The 15,149-nt window shown below is 39.6% G+C and overlaps 2 protein-coding genes across 2 annotated transcripts; both read left to right on the top strand.

Annotated features, from left to right (window-relative positions):
• The first annotated feature begins 5,382 nt into the window (after positions 1–5,382).
• Positions 5,383–5,865, top strand: LOC145039314 (uncharacterized). The gene has a single exon (XM_078987383.1). The coding sequence runs from the start codon at positions 5,383–5,385 to the stop codon at positions 5,863–5,865; it is 483 nt and encodes a 160-aa protein (XP_078843509.1).
• Positions 5,866–11,189: 5,324 nt separating this feature from the next.
• Positions 11,190–11,942, top strand: LOC145039313 (secreted RxLR effector protein 161-like). Its single transcript, XM_078987381.1, has one exon. It carries the CDS (start codon positions 11,190–11,192, stop codon positions 11,940–11,942), a length of 753 nt encoding a protein of 250 aa, XP_078843507.1.
• Positions 11,943–15,149: the final 3,207 nt, after the last annotated feature.

Genomic DNA, 15,149 nt, shown 5'->3' with positions numbered 1-15,149 from the left:
GACGTCGTGTAGAAGAAGGACAACTAGTGGTGAAGAGGATATCATCAGAAGATAACCTAGCAGATCCGCTTACGAAGGGACTGAGCAGGGTTAAGCACTTACAACATGCTAGGAGTATTGGGCTGAAGGATGATATTAGTATAGATTAGATAGTATTAGAAACGTATAATAGATAAATGTAATTAACATTTGATGATTAAATACAAGGGTATTATTTATGAGTAATGTTACTGTCTTATGTTAATTGTTTAACTATTGTTTCACTTTGCATGTTTTGACTTCCAGAATAATTGAGTTTATTAAGAATAATCAAATTATTCAAATTGTCCACAATCATTCATATGTTGGAAGTAGGTATGAATGAAGATTGTCATGAGTTGGTGTGTAGATTGTCTAAATGGTATTATACATAGCAAAGGTTTGCTGCAACGTTCATGAGTGCTTATGAACTAGTTTTGAGCATTGGAACAAACCCGCGCTTGCTGGAATCGTCTTATGGAATGTGATAAAAGGGTGATTGCAAGACGATAATATCATATGGTTTTAAAACCTAGATATATGGTTTGTTATTTGTTAATTGATTGTACATTGATAATGTGAAACCGCATCAGTAACTTGATGTTATAAAACGCATTATTGTGTATGGTTGGTTAATGAATAAGTAAATGCATATAAGTCGAAGTTTATCTGTTACTTTTATCCTAAGAGGGTAAAAGCGATATCTCGGCCGCTCGATGATTTGATTTAACTTATGTGTCGGGCCCCGTCAGAACTGAATTGATGTGTTCGATTAAATTCTATGTCAAATAAATCTGAGATCGAGAAACCAATTGCAAGACAAATTGGTTCCATAGAATTGTCACCATGATATCTAAACAGAGGACTGTACGATCCCTTATCTAAAGGACAAGATTGATAAGATCAGATTTTGACAGCATCTTTGAGAGCTATGATTTCTAATCGGTGTATATAGTTACTTCACTTATCCAAGTGGGAGACTGTTGGAATAGTGTCTAAGGCTGCAACTATATTTGGTAAGTACTTGACCCGATTGAGCATGGTCCTTTTGGGTTGCCTTCACCATAGCAACTTGATAGGATGATTTGCAATGAGGGTTGGAATATTATAAGGAAAAATAATATTGTTATTTGATTAATATAAGTCATAGATTAATTAGGAATTAATTTGGTGACTTAAAGAGATTAATTAAATAGAAGGGCATAAACTGTCAGGTGTATGATAGTTATACTTTGGGCTGTAATTCCTTAAAGATGAAGGGGTGGACAGTTTTGAGGCTTTGGATAGAGCTTGAAATCGTCCAAGGCTTATCATTAGGGTATTGGATTCCTTAGGGCCTAAGTTATCCAATTAGGGTTTAAGGGTGAAACCCTAGGAGCCTTACAAGTATTAATAGACCCTAAGGGTCATGGAAATCAGCACCTCTTGTCTCTAAAGAAACCCTGGCCGATTTCTTCCTCCCCTCTCCTCTCTCTATAATCATCCTCTTGCTAGTTGGTGTTTGATAAGCCATTAGAGAAGTGACAATTATGACTCTAAGCTCCAAGGATAAGAAGGTTCAAGCAAACAACTTAAGGTAATCTTCTAGATCTGTTTTCTTATTGTTATTATACTAGAATTACCATTAGAAGTCTTGGATACAATGAATGTTTAATTAGAGAAACCTAGATCCAAGCATTAGGGTTTGTATGTGCACATAGGAATGTTCATATGGCCAAAACCCATCAGTTTGACCAAAAGTCAACTCAAGTCAAAAGTCAACGGTCATAGTCAACGGTCACCATTGACTTTAATTAAATGCATGATGTAGCCATCCATGGCTACGTCGTGGCCCTTATACAAATATATTGTCGGGTATTTCATAGTCGCGATGTCGTGGTGACCTAAGGTTACGCCGCGGGCGCTGGGCTTTCAACTTCTTAATGGGTTAAGTTATTTCTTTATTTCCAAGAGCTCCAAAGCTCAGATCTAGTCCGAAACATGGTCTTAAAGAAAACATTTCCAGCTTTATCCATTAAGACAACCCAAAAGGTCAAAATCTCAAACCGTATGTTCCAAAAAGGCTAAACAAGACATGGATTCATCCATTAAGCACTTATTCCAAAAAGTCCTTAGTCTATTAACTCCAGAAGGGTTTCAAACACCAAAACAAACATAAAAGTTGGTGCCTTATAGACATGCATGTTCAATGCATGTCATGAAGCCATAGTAAGTCAAAATAAAGGTTTCTGATAAAAATATCATGCATGGCTAAAAAACCCAACTATACTTCAGATCTAAACCACTAATTATACGAAATGTTCTAGATACTCATAAAGTTGCAAACTTTATGAGATCTCACCAATCCAATTAACAAGAACATGAAGATTAAAGGACCAAAATCAAGATCTATCAACCTAACATGATAAAAATCGAGTTTTTGACAGTTACAAAGATCCAAAAGAGTTATAGGGCGAAGAATAGAGACTTGCTTATTGAATCTTAGCTCACTTGTTCTTCCTTCTTCCTTCAATAACTTCCAAGAACACTAAAAGGGGCTTCAACAATGTAGGAAGGAGATTAGGGTTTCTTCAGATCTTTCGGATGCTGAGGGTGAGCAAACCCTAGCCTCCTCATTCCTTTAAATACAGAGTAAACTCTGAAAATATGGTTTTCTATCAGACATCTGCAACATCGTGGCCATATACTGCCATGCAGTGGCGGCTTAAATGAAACACACATTCCAAAGTTGACTCGCCATGTCGTGGTGGTGCCTCCACCATGTCGTGGCAAACCTAAAATGCCAAAAGTTAAAACATAAAGTAGCTCAGGATCTAGGTGTTACAACCGGTTGATAATACATGTGAGAAGTAAGGGGAATGGTAGAACCACAGGGAAAACGGATCATTTCAAGAGGCTTACTGAGGCTGAGTTTGCTGCCAAACGGACGAAAGGGTTATGTTTCCGATTTGATGAAAGATTTACACCCAAACATAGTTGCGTTAGTCAAATGCTCCTAGTTTTGTTAGTAGTTGATGATAATGAGACAGAAAATTATTAAGAACTAGGATATGATCCTAAATTTCAATAGTATTCAGTAGAAAATAGATTTCCACCTTGAGGACAATGTATTTGTTTGTGAGTGGAGTAATGATACGTCTGCAAAATTGATCTTTTCATTGTTATTTTAAATATGGAGTTATCTTTTTTTTTTTTTTTAAGATTAGTGTGTTGAAACATAAAAGTGACCCTCTTGAACTTAACTACCGCAACCGTTTAGTACTTGCAGCCAATACAACACCCGGAGTCAATCTCTACAACTGTAACCGCAACCATTCTCCATCAGCAATTGTATCAACATCCGGAGTATTCAAGTCTTTCCTATCCGCATGTCGTGGCGGTGCCTCCACCATGTCGTGGCAAACCTAAAATGCCAAAAGTTAAAACATAAAGTAGCTCAGGATCCAGGTGTTACAACCGGCTGATAATACATGTGAGAATTAAGGGGAATGGTAGAACCACAGGGAAAACGGATCATTTCAAGAGGCTTACTGAGGCTGAGTTTGCTGCCAAACGGACGAAAGGGTTATGTTTCCGATTTGATGAAAGATTCACACCCAAACATAGTTGCGTTAGTCAAATGCTCCTAGTTTTGTTAGTAGTTGATGATAATGAGACAGAAAATTATTAAGAACTAGGATATGATCCTAAATTTCAATAGTATTCAGTAGAAAATAGATTTCCACCTTGAGGACAATGTATTTGTTTGTGAGTGGAGTAATGATACATCTGCAAAATTGATCTTTTCATTGTTATTTTAAATATGGAGTTATCTTTCTTTTTTTTTTAAGATTAGTGTGTTGAAACATAAAAGTGACCCTCTTGAACTTAACTACCGCAACCGTTTAGTACTTGCAGCCAATACAACACCCGGAGTCAATCTCTACAACTGTAACCGCAACCATTCTCCATCAGCAATTGTATCAACATCCGGAGTATTCAAGTCTTTCCTATCCGCATGTCGTGGCGGTGCCTCCACCATGTCGTGGCAAACCTAAAATGCCAAAAGTTAAAACATAAAGTAGCTCAGGATCCAGGTGTTACAACCGGCTGATAATACATGTGAGAATTAAGGGGAATGGTAGAACCACAGGGAAAACGGATCATTTCAAGAGGCTTACTGAGGCTGAGTTTGCTGCCAAACGGACGAAAGGGTTATGTTTCCGATTTGATGAAAGATTCACACCCAAACATAGTTGCGTTAGTCAAATGCTCCTAGTTTTGTTAGTAGTTGATGATAATGAGACAGAAAATTATTAAGAACTAGGATATGATCCTAAATTTCAATAGTATTCAGTAGAAAATAGATTTCCACCTTGAGGACAATGTATTTGTTTGTGAGGAGAGTAATGATACGTCTGCAAGATTGATCTTTTCATTGTTATTTCAAATTAGGAGTTATCTTTTATTTTTATTTTAAGATTAGTGTGTTGAAACATAAAAGTGACCCTCTTGAACTTAACTACCGCAACCGTTTAGTACTTGCAGCCAATGCAGCACCCGGAGTCAATCTCTACAACTGTAACCGCAACCATTCTCCATCAGCAACCGTATCAGCATCCGGAGTATTCAAGTCTTTCCTATCTGCAGTCTTAGTTATTTCTTTTACCATTTAATTCACTCTATTGTCCAACATGCCTTGCACGGCTGCTCATAGAGTAGTTCTTTTCTAAACTCTATAAATAGAGATTCATTCTTATGTATTAAGTATTGGTGATATATGTGAGTGTGAAAACTCTTAACTTCTCAATTCACAAGATTTCTCATTCAATCATCTTTCTTATCTTCATCAGTTATCTATCTTATTGCTCTTCACACTCAAACTACTACTGGAACATAACCTCTCTTCGGAGCAAGTCTTCTAGACTTAATCACTAAACTTGATCTTGCTTACTAACTTAGAGTGACTGCATTCCTTGTTATGAATCAGTTTAAGTGTATTCTTGATATAACCTTTGTCATCTATCTTTCTTTACTTTCTGCAACTAACTATCTAACTATCTAACTTTATTATTGTTGAGCTTTTAGATCCTTAGAGATTAACTATTCCGCAACTTACTTGTTCTAACGTTTGTTCAAGTGTGTCTCCAAGTTTTTCTCTCAACAATTGGTATCAGAGCCAAAGTGGTTGCTTTTTGGATATCGGAACTTTGATTTTCTCATTAAGCCTTCTATACCACTAAAGCTCATTTCTCAAAAAAAAACACACACACACACACACACAAAACGGCACAATCGTTATCTCTGAATGTCTCCAATAGTGTTGGTGGTTCTAACCGAGCCCCAATACTAGTAGCAAATGAATATCATCACTGGTCACAAAGAATGGAGAGGTACTTAAGAAGATTGGGTAGAGATGTATGGAGATCCGTGGAAGAAGGACCACATGTTCCAGTCCTCACACTAATCCAAACTGACGGCGCTGCAACCAGACTAGGAGGAGGTCAACCAACTATGAGCCGTCCTACCAAAGATGATCTCGATAAAATGGAAACTGATGTTGTTGCTTTTTATGAAATTTTGTGTGGTGTTGCTCCTGACAACTTTGATATTATCATAAACTGCAAATCAGCAAAAGAAATCTGGGATGTACTCAAAAACTTGTACGAAGGCTCAGAACAAGTACAAGATAAGAAGCTCACAACCGCACTCAACGACTTCAACAACTTCAAAGCTCATGCTGGTGAAAGTTTGGAAGACGCCTTCAAAAGATTCAACCTGGTAGTCACGAAGTTATCAAATGTTGGTACCATCCGCAGCAACCATGAAACCACTCTCCAGTTCCTTAATGGTCTAGGAAGACATTAGACTACGGCCAAAATGATAGTCCAAGGTGACAGAAAGATTCACTCTTTATCACTCTACAAACTCTATGGAGAACTTCAAGCACAAGAATCCACTGTACTCAAAGATTGTGCTGACTTCGGAGGACCGCTTGCTCTCATAGCACAAGCTCCACCGCAATCATCCTACTCTTCCTCATATGACACCCCACCACAGTCATACGAAGCAGATTCTGAGTATGATGATGATGAAGATTTTCAGAAGGCTATTGCTCTAGTTAGGCGACAGTTCAACCGCATACCACCTTCCTCTTTCCGCAAGAATCAACAATTCAACAAACCACCATTCAACCGTAACTTCGATCCTCAGAACAACAACTCTCGGTATCCTAAAGTCTCTCAGAACAATCAACCCGAGGAGGTATCGCAATCTCCTCAGAACAATGACTCTGGTACTCAATCAGAAGACAAGAATGATGTTGTGATTTGTCACAAATGCAATAAAGAAAATCACTTCGCAAAATATTGTAAGTCAAATGTAGTCAAGGACAGAGCATTCTATCTTCGAATGGCTCAAGAATTGAAAGAAAAGGAAAATGCAAGGGCATATGTGGCTCAAGTTAAAAGAGACCATCAAGTTTGGTCATCAGGAGATGAAGAAGAGACCATCAGAAGTGTTAAAGGAAAAGGGAAAATCTGCATGCTGGCCACTGCGGATGATGATGGATCAGCAATGTTGAACAAAAACTACATGGCGAAAGATGGGACTCTAAGCATCGTTGAACATGTAAAACTCATGATCCAAACTTTAAATTATAGCATGCATGATTTTCAACCCTACATAGATGATCTTAATGGCACTTGTGCTGCCGTCCTTTCAGACTATAACAAAGCCTTAGATGAGAAGAACATTACATCCCAAGAGATGTTCCACGTGAGAGGAAGACTGGATAACAAGAGACTTAAGATGACAATGTTAGAAAGGAATCTAGAGTTAGAGAAAGATGCTAGAATGTTAAGTGAAACTCAATTAGAAATAGCCTTGAATCAAAAAGATTTAGCTCAAAGAGAAATTGTACGCTTGAATCTTTTAATTGAAAAATTGTTTAATGAAAGTGAGGCTATTGAAAATTTGGTAAACAATGGAACCGTAGACAATACATATAATTGGGGTTGGTCAAACGGATATCCTACCACAATGGATTCCTCACCCCGGTTCAACAAAGATAGAGTGTATGTCCTTCCTGATAGAGAATTTCATTTTCCTGTCAATGACAAGACTTTTCCCGAAAATATCAAGTCTCACTTCGGTAGATTACACAATTTGAGCAATAATTGTGTCATTGAGGAAATTGTGCCTGAGGATTCTAGTCACATATGTGATCAAACTCCCATCAGTGGCACAACTCACTCCAATTCTCAAGCTTCATCCGAAGTTGATGAAAAAATTGTTGTTGAAGGCCCTGAAGTCTTAGAGGACTTTCCATCTTTGTCCTCAGACTATAGTCAACTGTCCCAGAAATGTCCCACCGCAATCTCATCTAAAACCTAATCTGCGATAGTCAAATCATCTTCACCGCAGTTAAAAAACAATGACTGCAGCTCTTCAATTCAAGGAACTACAACTCTTCAACCGATTTTTCACGAATTGTCTATAGAAAATTTTGAGGTAGGCCAATGCTCTCAAATTCCAGAATCATCAAGTTCTGATGATTCTAGCCCAAGTTTTCAAAATAATTCAAAAGGTTCCAGGAAACCTCAGTTGAATAACAATGACTGCGGTTCACCAAATTTATGGCAAAAAGAGCTTTCAAAGAAGAAATTAGATCTCGTAACAAAAGTAGGCCAAATTTTTCAAAAATTAAGAAAATTCCAAAATCCAAGAGTTTAGAAAATTCTTTTTTCATGAAAACAAACAAAAAGGAAAATTCAGTTTCACAAGCCACTTCTGCTTCTTCTGACACAACCCAAAAAGGTGTCAAACTTGTTAGAAACTATGTTTTTTCAGATCTACTCTTCAACTGACCCAAAGTGGAAAGGAGTTTTACCCACTCCAACACTTTTAAAATCAAATCAAAACAAACGGAAAGGAATTTTATCAAATCCACCTAGAGCAACTCAAAGATTTACACGTGCGAAACCTCGTTCAAAACAAACTTTTTAGAACTCAAACGTCAAATCTTTCAAAAGTTACCCACCTCGGACTAATTTCAAGTCCAACACACCCCATAAACCGCTGACCAAGCACAATGTCAGATTCAATGACAAACCTTCTTTCTGCAAATGTCAGTGCAACTGTCAAAGGTTTTTATCTCATGACAAGTCAAATCAAAGTTAGAAATCTCGTACTTTTCAAAAAACTCGTAACAATCCAAATCTGAACAAACACCCAGGACTCGATCTGAAAGATGACAAAAGACCTGTCCATGCAACCTCAGACCATGCATCATTTAAGAATACATCAATCGTCCCTGGCTCCAAAATTGTTTGGATGCCTAAACTAACCGTTTAATTCTCAGGCTTTGTGCAAGGAGGAACAACAAGAAGAATGGTTAATTGGCAGTGCCTGCTCCTTGCACATGACCAGAAGGTTAGAGTACCTTCGGGATTTCAGGCCTATATGCAATGGTGGAAATGTCACGTTTGGCAACAATGCAAACGGTGTCATCCGAGGTTACGATGTTCTCACTACGAGGAACTTTTCCATTCAGAAGGTTACTTATGTAGAAGATCTTAAACACAATCTTATCAGTGTTGGCCAACTATGTAAAGCTGGACATCGAGTTGAATTTGACAATCAATTCTGTTACATAATGACGAGTTATCGCAACACCTGCTTAATCAAGTCTCGCTCCGAAGGCACGATGTATCCTCTAGATGTTTCTCTCATCATTGGTAAACCGTAGCTGTGCTTTCTGTCTAAAGTTGTATCTGAAGTCTGCTGGCTGTGGCACCGCAAGCTAGCTCATCTCAATTTTCGCTACATCAACAACCTCGCCACAGGAGAACTGGTTCGTGGTCTCCCCATTCTCAAATTCAGCAACGATACTCTTTGTCCAGCGTGCGAATGCAGTAAGCAATCCAAAGCAAGTTATCCTCTGATAATGGATTCTTCTATCTCTGAACCACTAGAGCTATTACACATCGATCTCTGCGGTCCCTCAACTGTAGCCAATCTTCACCACAAAAAGTATATACTAGTTATTGTTGATGACTATACACGCTTCACATGGGTCTTCTTTCTCAGACTTAAATCAGAGACATCGCAAATCTTCATTAACTTCATCAAAGAAATCGAACTTCAAATCAAGCTTCCAGTCAGACGCATCCGCAGTGACAACGAAATTGAGTTTACTAATCATCTTCTGACCAGTTTCCTAGTTTCCAAAGGCATCTCTCACAATTTTTCAGCACCCTATACACCGCAACAAAATGGTGTAGTAGAGAGAAGAAATCGCACACTCGTTGAAGCAGCCAAATCCATGCTTAACTTCGCCCAACTTCCTCTCTATTTATGGGCCGAAGTAGTAGCAACCGCAAGCTTTGTTAAAAACCGAAGTATTGTGTGCAAGCATCTCAATAAAGCGCCATACGAAGGGCTCAACAATCGCAAACCTAATGTTCGTTTCTTTCATATCTTTGGATGTAGATGCTTCGTGATGAACAATAGAGATCAACTCAACAAGTTTGCACCGATGTCAGAAGAAGGTATCTTCCTTGGTTATTCCACTAACAAGGTTGCATATCGAGTGCTCATCAGAAGAACAAGGTTGATCATTGAAAGCTTTGATGTGAAATTTGATGACTCTCACATCCGCAGTGCACCTCCGTCTACCGAAACAACTGCAATCATGGAAAGTGACATTCCAGCCACTTCTAGACCTCTAAATCTAGTTGAAATCAACTATGATGATCTGTTTGATCCCATTAAAACGGCGAAACTATCCGAAGTCCTAGTGTCATCTGCAGCTCAACAACAACATGCCGACGTGTTTGGACCGTCTCTATCTGAAGTAGTATCGCTCAATACTTCCACCTCTCCGGTTGAGGGGGAAAGCTCTACTCCGGATATTGTTGCAACCGTGGAGATTCCAGTACCTGATGCTGCTTACATTCCTGCCCGAAGTGAAGCCTCACCATCAAATGAACCTTCATACGACTCAGATGACGAACTCTAAGAGAATATTGACAATAGATCCGTTCCTAGAATTGTCACTCTTTCATCTGCATTCTAGGGGGAACCTGCTCAGGTTCCAGAGGAACTCCCATCCGCAATCTAGGGGGAACCTCAACCTCTGCCAATTCCTCAAGAAAATTCTGCCTTAATAGATCAAGATGTTTCAGCAGGATGCTCTCAAATCCAGGGGAACTACCATCTCCAACTGCAGATTCCTCTTACATCCAAGACATTCCTTCTACCGCAGCTGCTGATCATCTAATTCCACGTCTTCACGTATGGACAAGAGACCATCCACCAAGTCAAATTATTGGCAATCCATCCGCAGGTATCCAGACTCGGTCTTCCAAGGACTTATCTGATCACTGTCAGTATGCAGCATTTATGTCTTCGGTTGAACCTAGAACGATCAAAGAAGCTTTGCTTGAACCAGATTGGATAGCTGCAATGCAAGAAGAATTAGAAGAATTTGAAAGAAAAAAAGTATGGCAACTTGTTCCTCTTCCACAAGGTCATACTATTGTTGGTACAAGATGGGTTTTCAAGAACAAGCTAGACGAATTTGGCTCAGTCATCCGAAACAAGGCAAAACTTGTTGCCAAGGGCTATAGTCAACTAAAAGGCATTGACTACGACGAAACGTATGCTCCGGTAGCATGAATGGAAGCCATACGGATCTTTCTAGCATACGCAACCCACAAAAATGTCAAGGTACACCAAATGGACGTCAAGAGTGCTTTCCTCAATGGTGAACTAAAAGAAGAAGTTTATCTTCAGCAACCTCAAGGATTTGAAAATGATGAACTTCCAGCCCATTGCTATAAGCTCGAAAAAGCAGTCTATGGCCTGAAACAAGCTCCAAGGGCTTGGTATGAGACACTCTCTGATTTTCTTGTCTCATCCGGGTACAAAAGAGGAGTGATTGATCCCACATTATTCAGAAAATCAAATGGTGAATACCTTATGATGGTACAAATATATGTGGATGACATCATTTTTGGGTCTACTGATCAAGATATGGTAGATGAATTTCCAAAGCTCATGAACAACAAATTCAAAATGAGCATGAATAGAGAGATCAACTTCTTTCTAGGTCTTCAAGTCAAACAAATTCAGCAAGGAATTTTCATTGATCAATAAAATACACCACATAACTTCTGATGAAATACTCAATGGATAACTGCTCTTCTGCTAAAGTCCCTATGGCCTTCGAATATAAGATCTCTGCTGATCCCTCTGGTGAATCTGTGGATCACAAGACTTATAGAGGCATCATTGGCTCTCTAATGTACCTCACCGCAAGCAGACCTGACATTGTCTTTGCAACTGGTGTATGTGCAAGATACCAGGCCGATCCAAAAGTGTCTCACATGACCGTAGCCAAACAAATTCTTCAGTATCCTAAAGGAAGCAAATCTATGGGTTTATGGTATCCTACAGGCAACGACTTCAGTCTTCAAGCCTTCACCGATGCGGATCATGCAGGCTGTAGGCTCGATAGAAAAAGTACTTCAGGTGGATGTCAATTTCTAGGAGGAAGACTTGTAAGTTGGTCTTCAAGAAAACAAACATGTGTATCTCTATCTACCGCAGAAGCAGAATATGTGGTCGCAGCCAGCTGCTATTCCCAAGTTCTTTGGATGAAGACACAATTACTAGACAACGGGTATAGAATGTTGCGGATACCAATTTACTGTGACTCTGAAAGTGCTATAGCTATCTCTCATAATCCCATTCAGCACTCCAAGACGAAACACATTGAGTTACGGTACCATTTCATCAAATATCATATTCTGAAAGGTAATATTGAACTCATCTTTGTTCCTACTCATGAAGAGATTGCTGATGTTTTTACAAAAGCTCTTGACTCTACAAAACTCAATGTATTCTTACAAATGTTGGGAATGATGAATCCGGACCCGTAGTTCTTTTTGAAGTGTTAGCTACTGCAGACCGTCCTTGGTCTCCATTGCGGTTCTAACTGAGAATTACATATGATAGAAGGTTTTGATACCGCAATCTAGGTACCGCAACCATATGTCATACGTACCTCTCATGGGTCTTAATGTTCCCGTATTTCTAATTTTCGTACAAGTGTTTGTCTCACAGATTCTCAGAATTTTTTTTTCTTTCTCATCCGCGATGGAGTTTCTCAACCGCAACCACCTCAAATAAATTCCAACAGATTCATTAACTCTTGAATCTTTGTGTGCTATTTAATGATCCTTCATTAAATAAAATACAAACATTACCTTTAGAAACTGTCACTTTACCTTTCTTAATAAAATCTGTATCAGAACTATTTTAGGGATGATAACAAAAAGAATGATTCCCAAATCAATCCTTTCTCAACTTGTCATATCCTCTCCCAAACACGTCCAATCAGTTACAACATTCTCTCTCATCAACCCACGATTACCTGACGTATTACCATGCGCCCACTCCACCATTAATGCAAAACCCCTTTTTAAGATTTCTCAAATCTCTTCAAAAACCATCTCATATTCGTGTGGCTAAGATTCAATCCCAAAATCATTGATTCCCCCCAAAACCCCATTCAACTTCTTACTCCCTTTTATCTTTTACCTAGGGTTAAAATCCTTTTACCCCCTTTATAAACCCACCTTCTTCTCTATAATCGTTTACGCTCTCTGTTAATCGAGTATTCTCTCGACTCTCCAAGAACTCACAAAAGCTCTCAAGAACTTCAATCTCACAACTCTCAATGGCGAAATCTGGTGCATCCAAGAAACAATCCAAGGCTTCAAGCTCGATGAATCAAACCAGTTCCACATCACCAACAATTGCTTCAAGCAACTTCAGAGATGTGTTTGACGATCATCCATCTTACAATGCTCCAACAAAACTGATGATCAAGCATCTCAAGAACCACATCTTATTTGGCCCGTTCGACGCATTCACTGATGTTGTTCCTGTTTCTACACTCTTGAAGTGTGCTCTGTCTGCATACAGACCACTGGAAAACCCCCAAGAAGTGCATCTGAACCTCATCAACGATTCTCTGGTCATCTTGACCAAAGAAAAATTCTTAACCTCCATTAACCTATTAATCCATCCCTCCATCAAAATGTTCACTCCATCCTTATCCGATATCACTGCCGCACTCTACCAAATGGGTTACCAGAAACCAATCCGAGGGATTGGTGAGTTTAAGAAGAATCAGTTGCCTGCGGTTTGGCAGTTTGTATGCCACTTTGTCATCCACTGTCTGTCTGGCAGAACCGGAGGCATTGACAACATGGGACTCAATCTCCTTGAACTCGTATGGAGCATCTTCACATGCCATGATGTCAACTACGGTCAAATTCTTTGGGATGATTTCCTCCGGTACATTCCCATAGAGCAACTAAAGGAAAACCCAACCGATCTCACTTTTGCTCGCTTTTGGTCTCTGTGTATTTCTGATCTGCATGCGGATGCTGGTCTCGACATGGGAAGTGACATCAATTTCTTTGTCACTAAGGATCTCAAAAGGTATACTCCTTCCTCTAATCAAACTATTTTTGGACCTATCCGTAGGCTTCCCACACACATTCTTTCACTACTTGGTCTTGAGACTGTTGATGTTTCAGATCATATTGAGGCCATGAAGGGTATTATCCCATACTCTTCTACCCCACCTATTCCTTCTTCAACTATTCTTCCTGAGGGTACCGCAGCCCCCTCTGCCACTACACTTTCTAACATTTCTCAACGGAGAAAATACGTAGCTTCTAAAAAGAAAGCTACAACACCCAAAAAGAAAGCCCCAAAACAAACCGCACCCTCCAAGAAACGCAAAACCAAAACCACCACTGTATCGAGCAGTGACTCTGAGGAAGATAGACAACCCATATCCTCAATAAAATAAAAACAATCGAAACCACTAGCCATATGCGTGACTGGACTGATATTGAAGCCTCTCAATAGGCTCCGGTAGTCCTTGGGATGGCCGCACATCCATTCAATGCCACTATCGAATACCACTCAACCTCATCTTGTGAGATTGTTTCATCATCTTCTTCTGAACGTGGAGACAGCCCCCCAGTTGTATCTCAAGAAGATAGAATTGGTAATCACCCTAAGGTCTCCAGGGCTTCCCGACTGTACATCTTTTCTTCTGAGGAGTTAGACTCCATCCTCTTGCAAGTATCCCAAACACTACAAACACCACTCCATCCGAAGGGCATCTCTTTCACCCATGCCAGAACTGGGCCGAGGCCAAACTTGACCACGGGTCAAGGAGACCAAGGAAGCCCAGGAAATCCTACTCTACTTACATCTGTATCAGGTGGTTTAGGCACGGTGAGCACTAATGTGCAAGGATCCGTGAACCCAAGGGACACCTTGGTGCGAACATAAGGAATTGATGATGAAGACTCAAATGACTCTTGGAGTCAGTATCAACCAACCACTGATGCTGAAATCAAGAAGTATGCTACCTTCAAAAGGGCATTCCAAGCCCACAAGGAGCAGCAGGTCAAACAACAACAGTAGAAGGAACATGAAATTCTGTTAGTGGCCAGGTACTAGGCAAATGCCATCAGCAACGCCCACACTGCTGCCACAATCCTAAAGGTTCAGACCTGGATGGACCAAATGGTTGAAACTATGCTGAAAGTTCAAACCTCAACCGCAGCCGCAAATACATCTAATGTTCCTCATACTTCAACTCCTGTTCCACCTACTGCAGTCAACCCATCTCAAGACGAAGAGCCAGCTATTAAACTCAGCTTAGCCCCTGATATGTGCATAATTAGTTAATTATTTGACATATATTCTTAGTTATTTTTGGTTAATTATGAAAATAATATGGACAAAAGGTACTTAAAATGCTTTGAATTGTGTTTTCAGTCCAGAAGATATGCTTGGAGGCAAAGAGGAGAAAAGGGAAAGCAAGTGAAGATTAAAGAGTGAAAAGACTGATCTACTCGGCGAGTAGATCGACCATACTCGGCGAGTACACGATGGTATGCCAGAAGATAAATATGACTGCTAATCTAAAGACGGATAAGTATTGACCTACTCGGCGAGTTGATTCTGCTACTCGCCGAGTACCCTCTGTTTTGGGATATATTTAAAAGACGAATCCCTATCTCATGGGACAGAACCACTGGCGAATTTGGAAGGAT

This window comes from Lactuca saligna, chromosome 4 (genome assembly GCF_052625555.1).
Source record: "Lactuca saligna cultivar CGN05327 chromosome 4, ASM5262555v1, whole genome shotgun sequence".
In the NCBI taxonomy this organism is placed as follows: Eukaryota; Viridiplantae; Streptophyta; class Magnoliopsida; order Asterales; family Asteraceae; genus Lactuca; species Lactuca saligna.
This window is presented reverse-complemented; position numbering and strand designations above follow the sequence as displayed.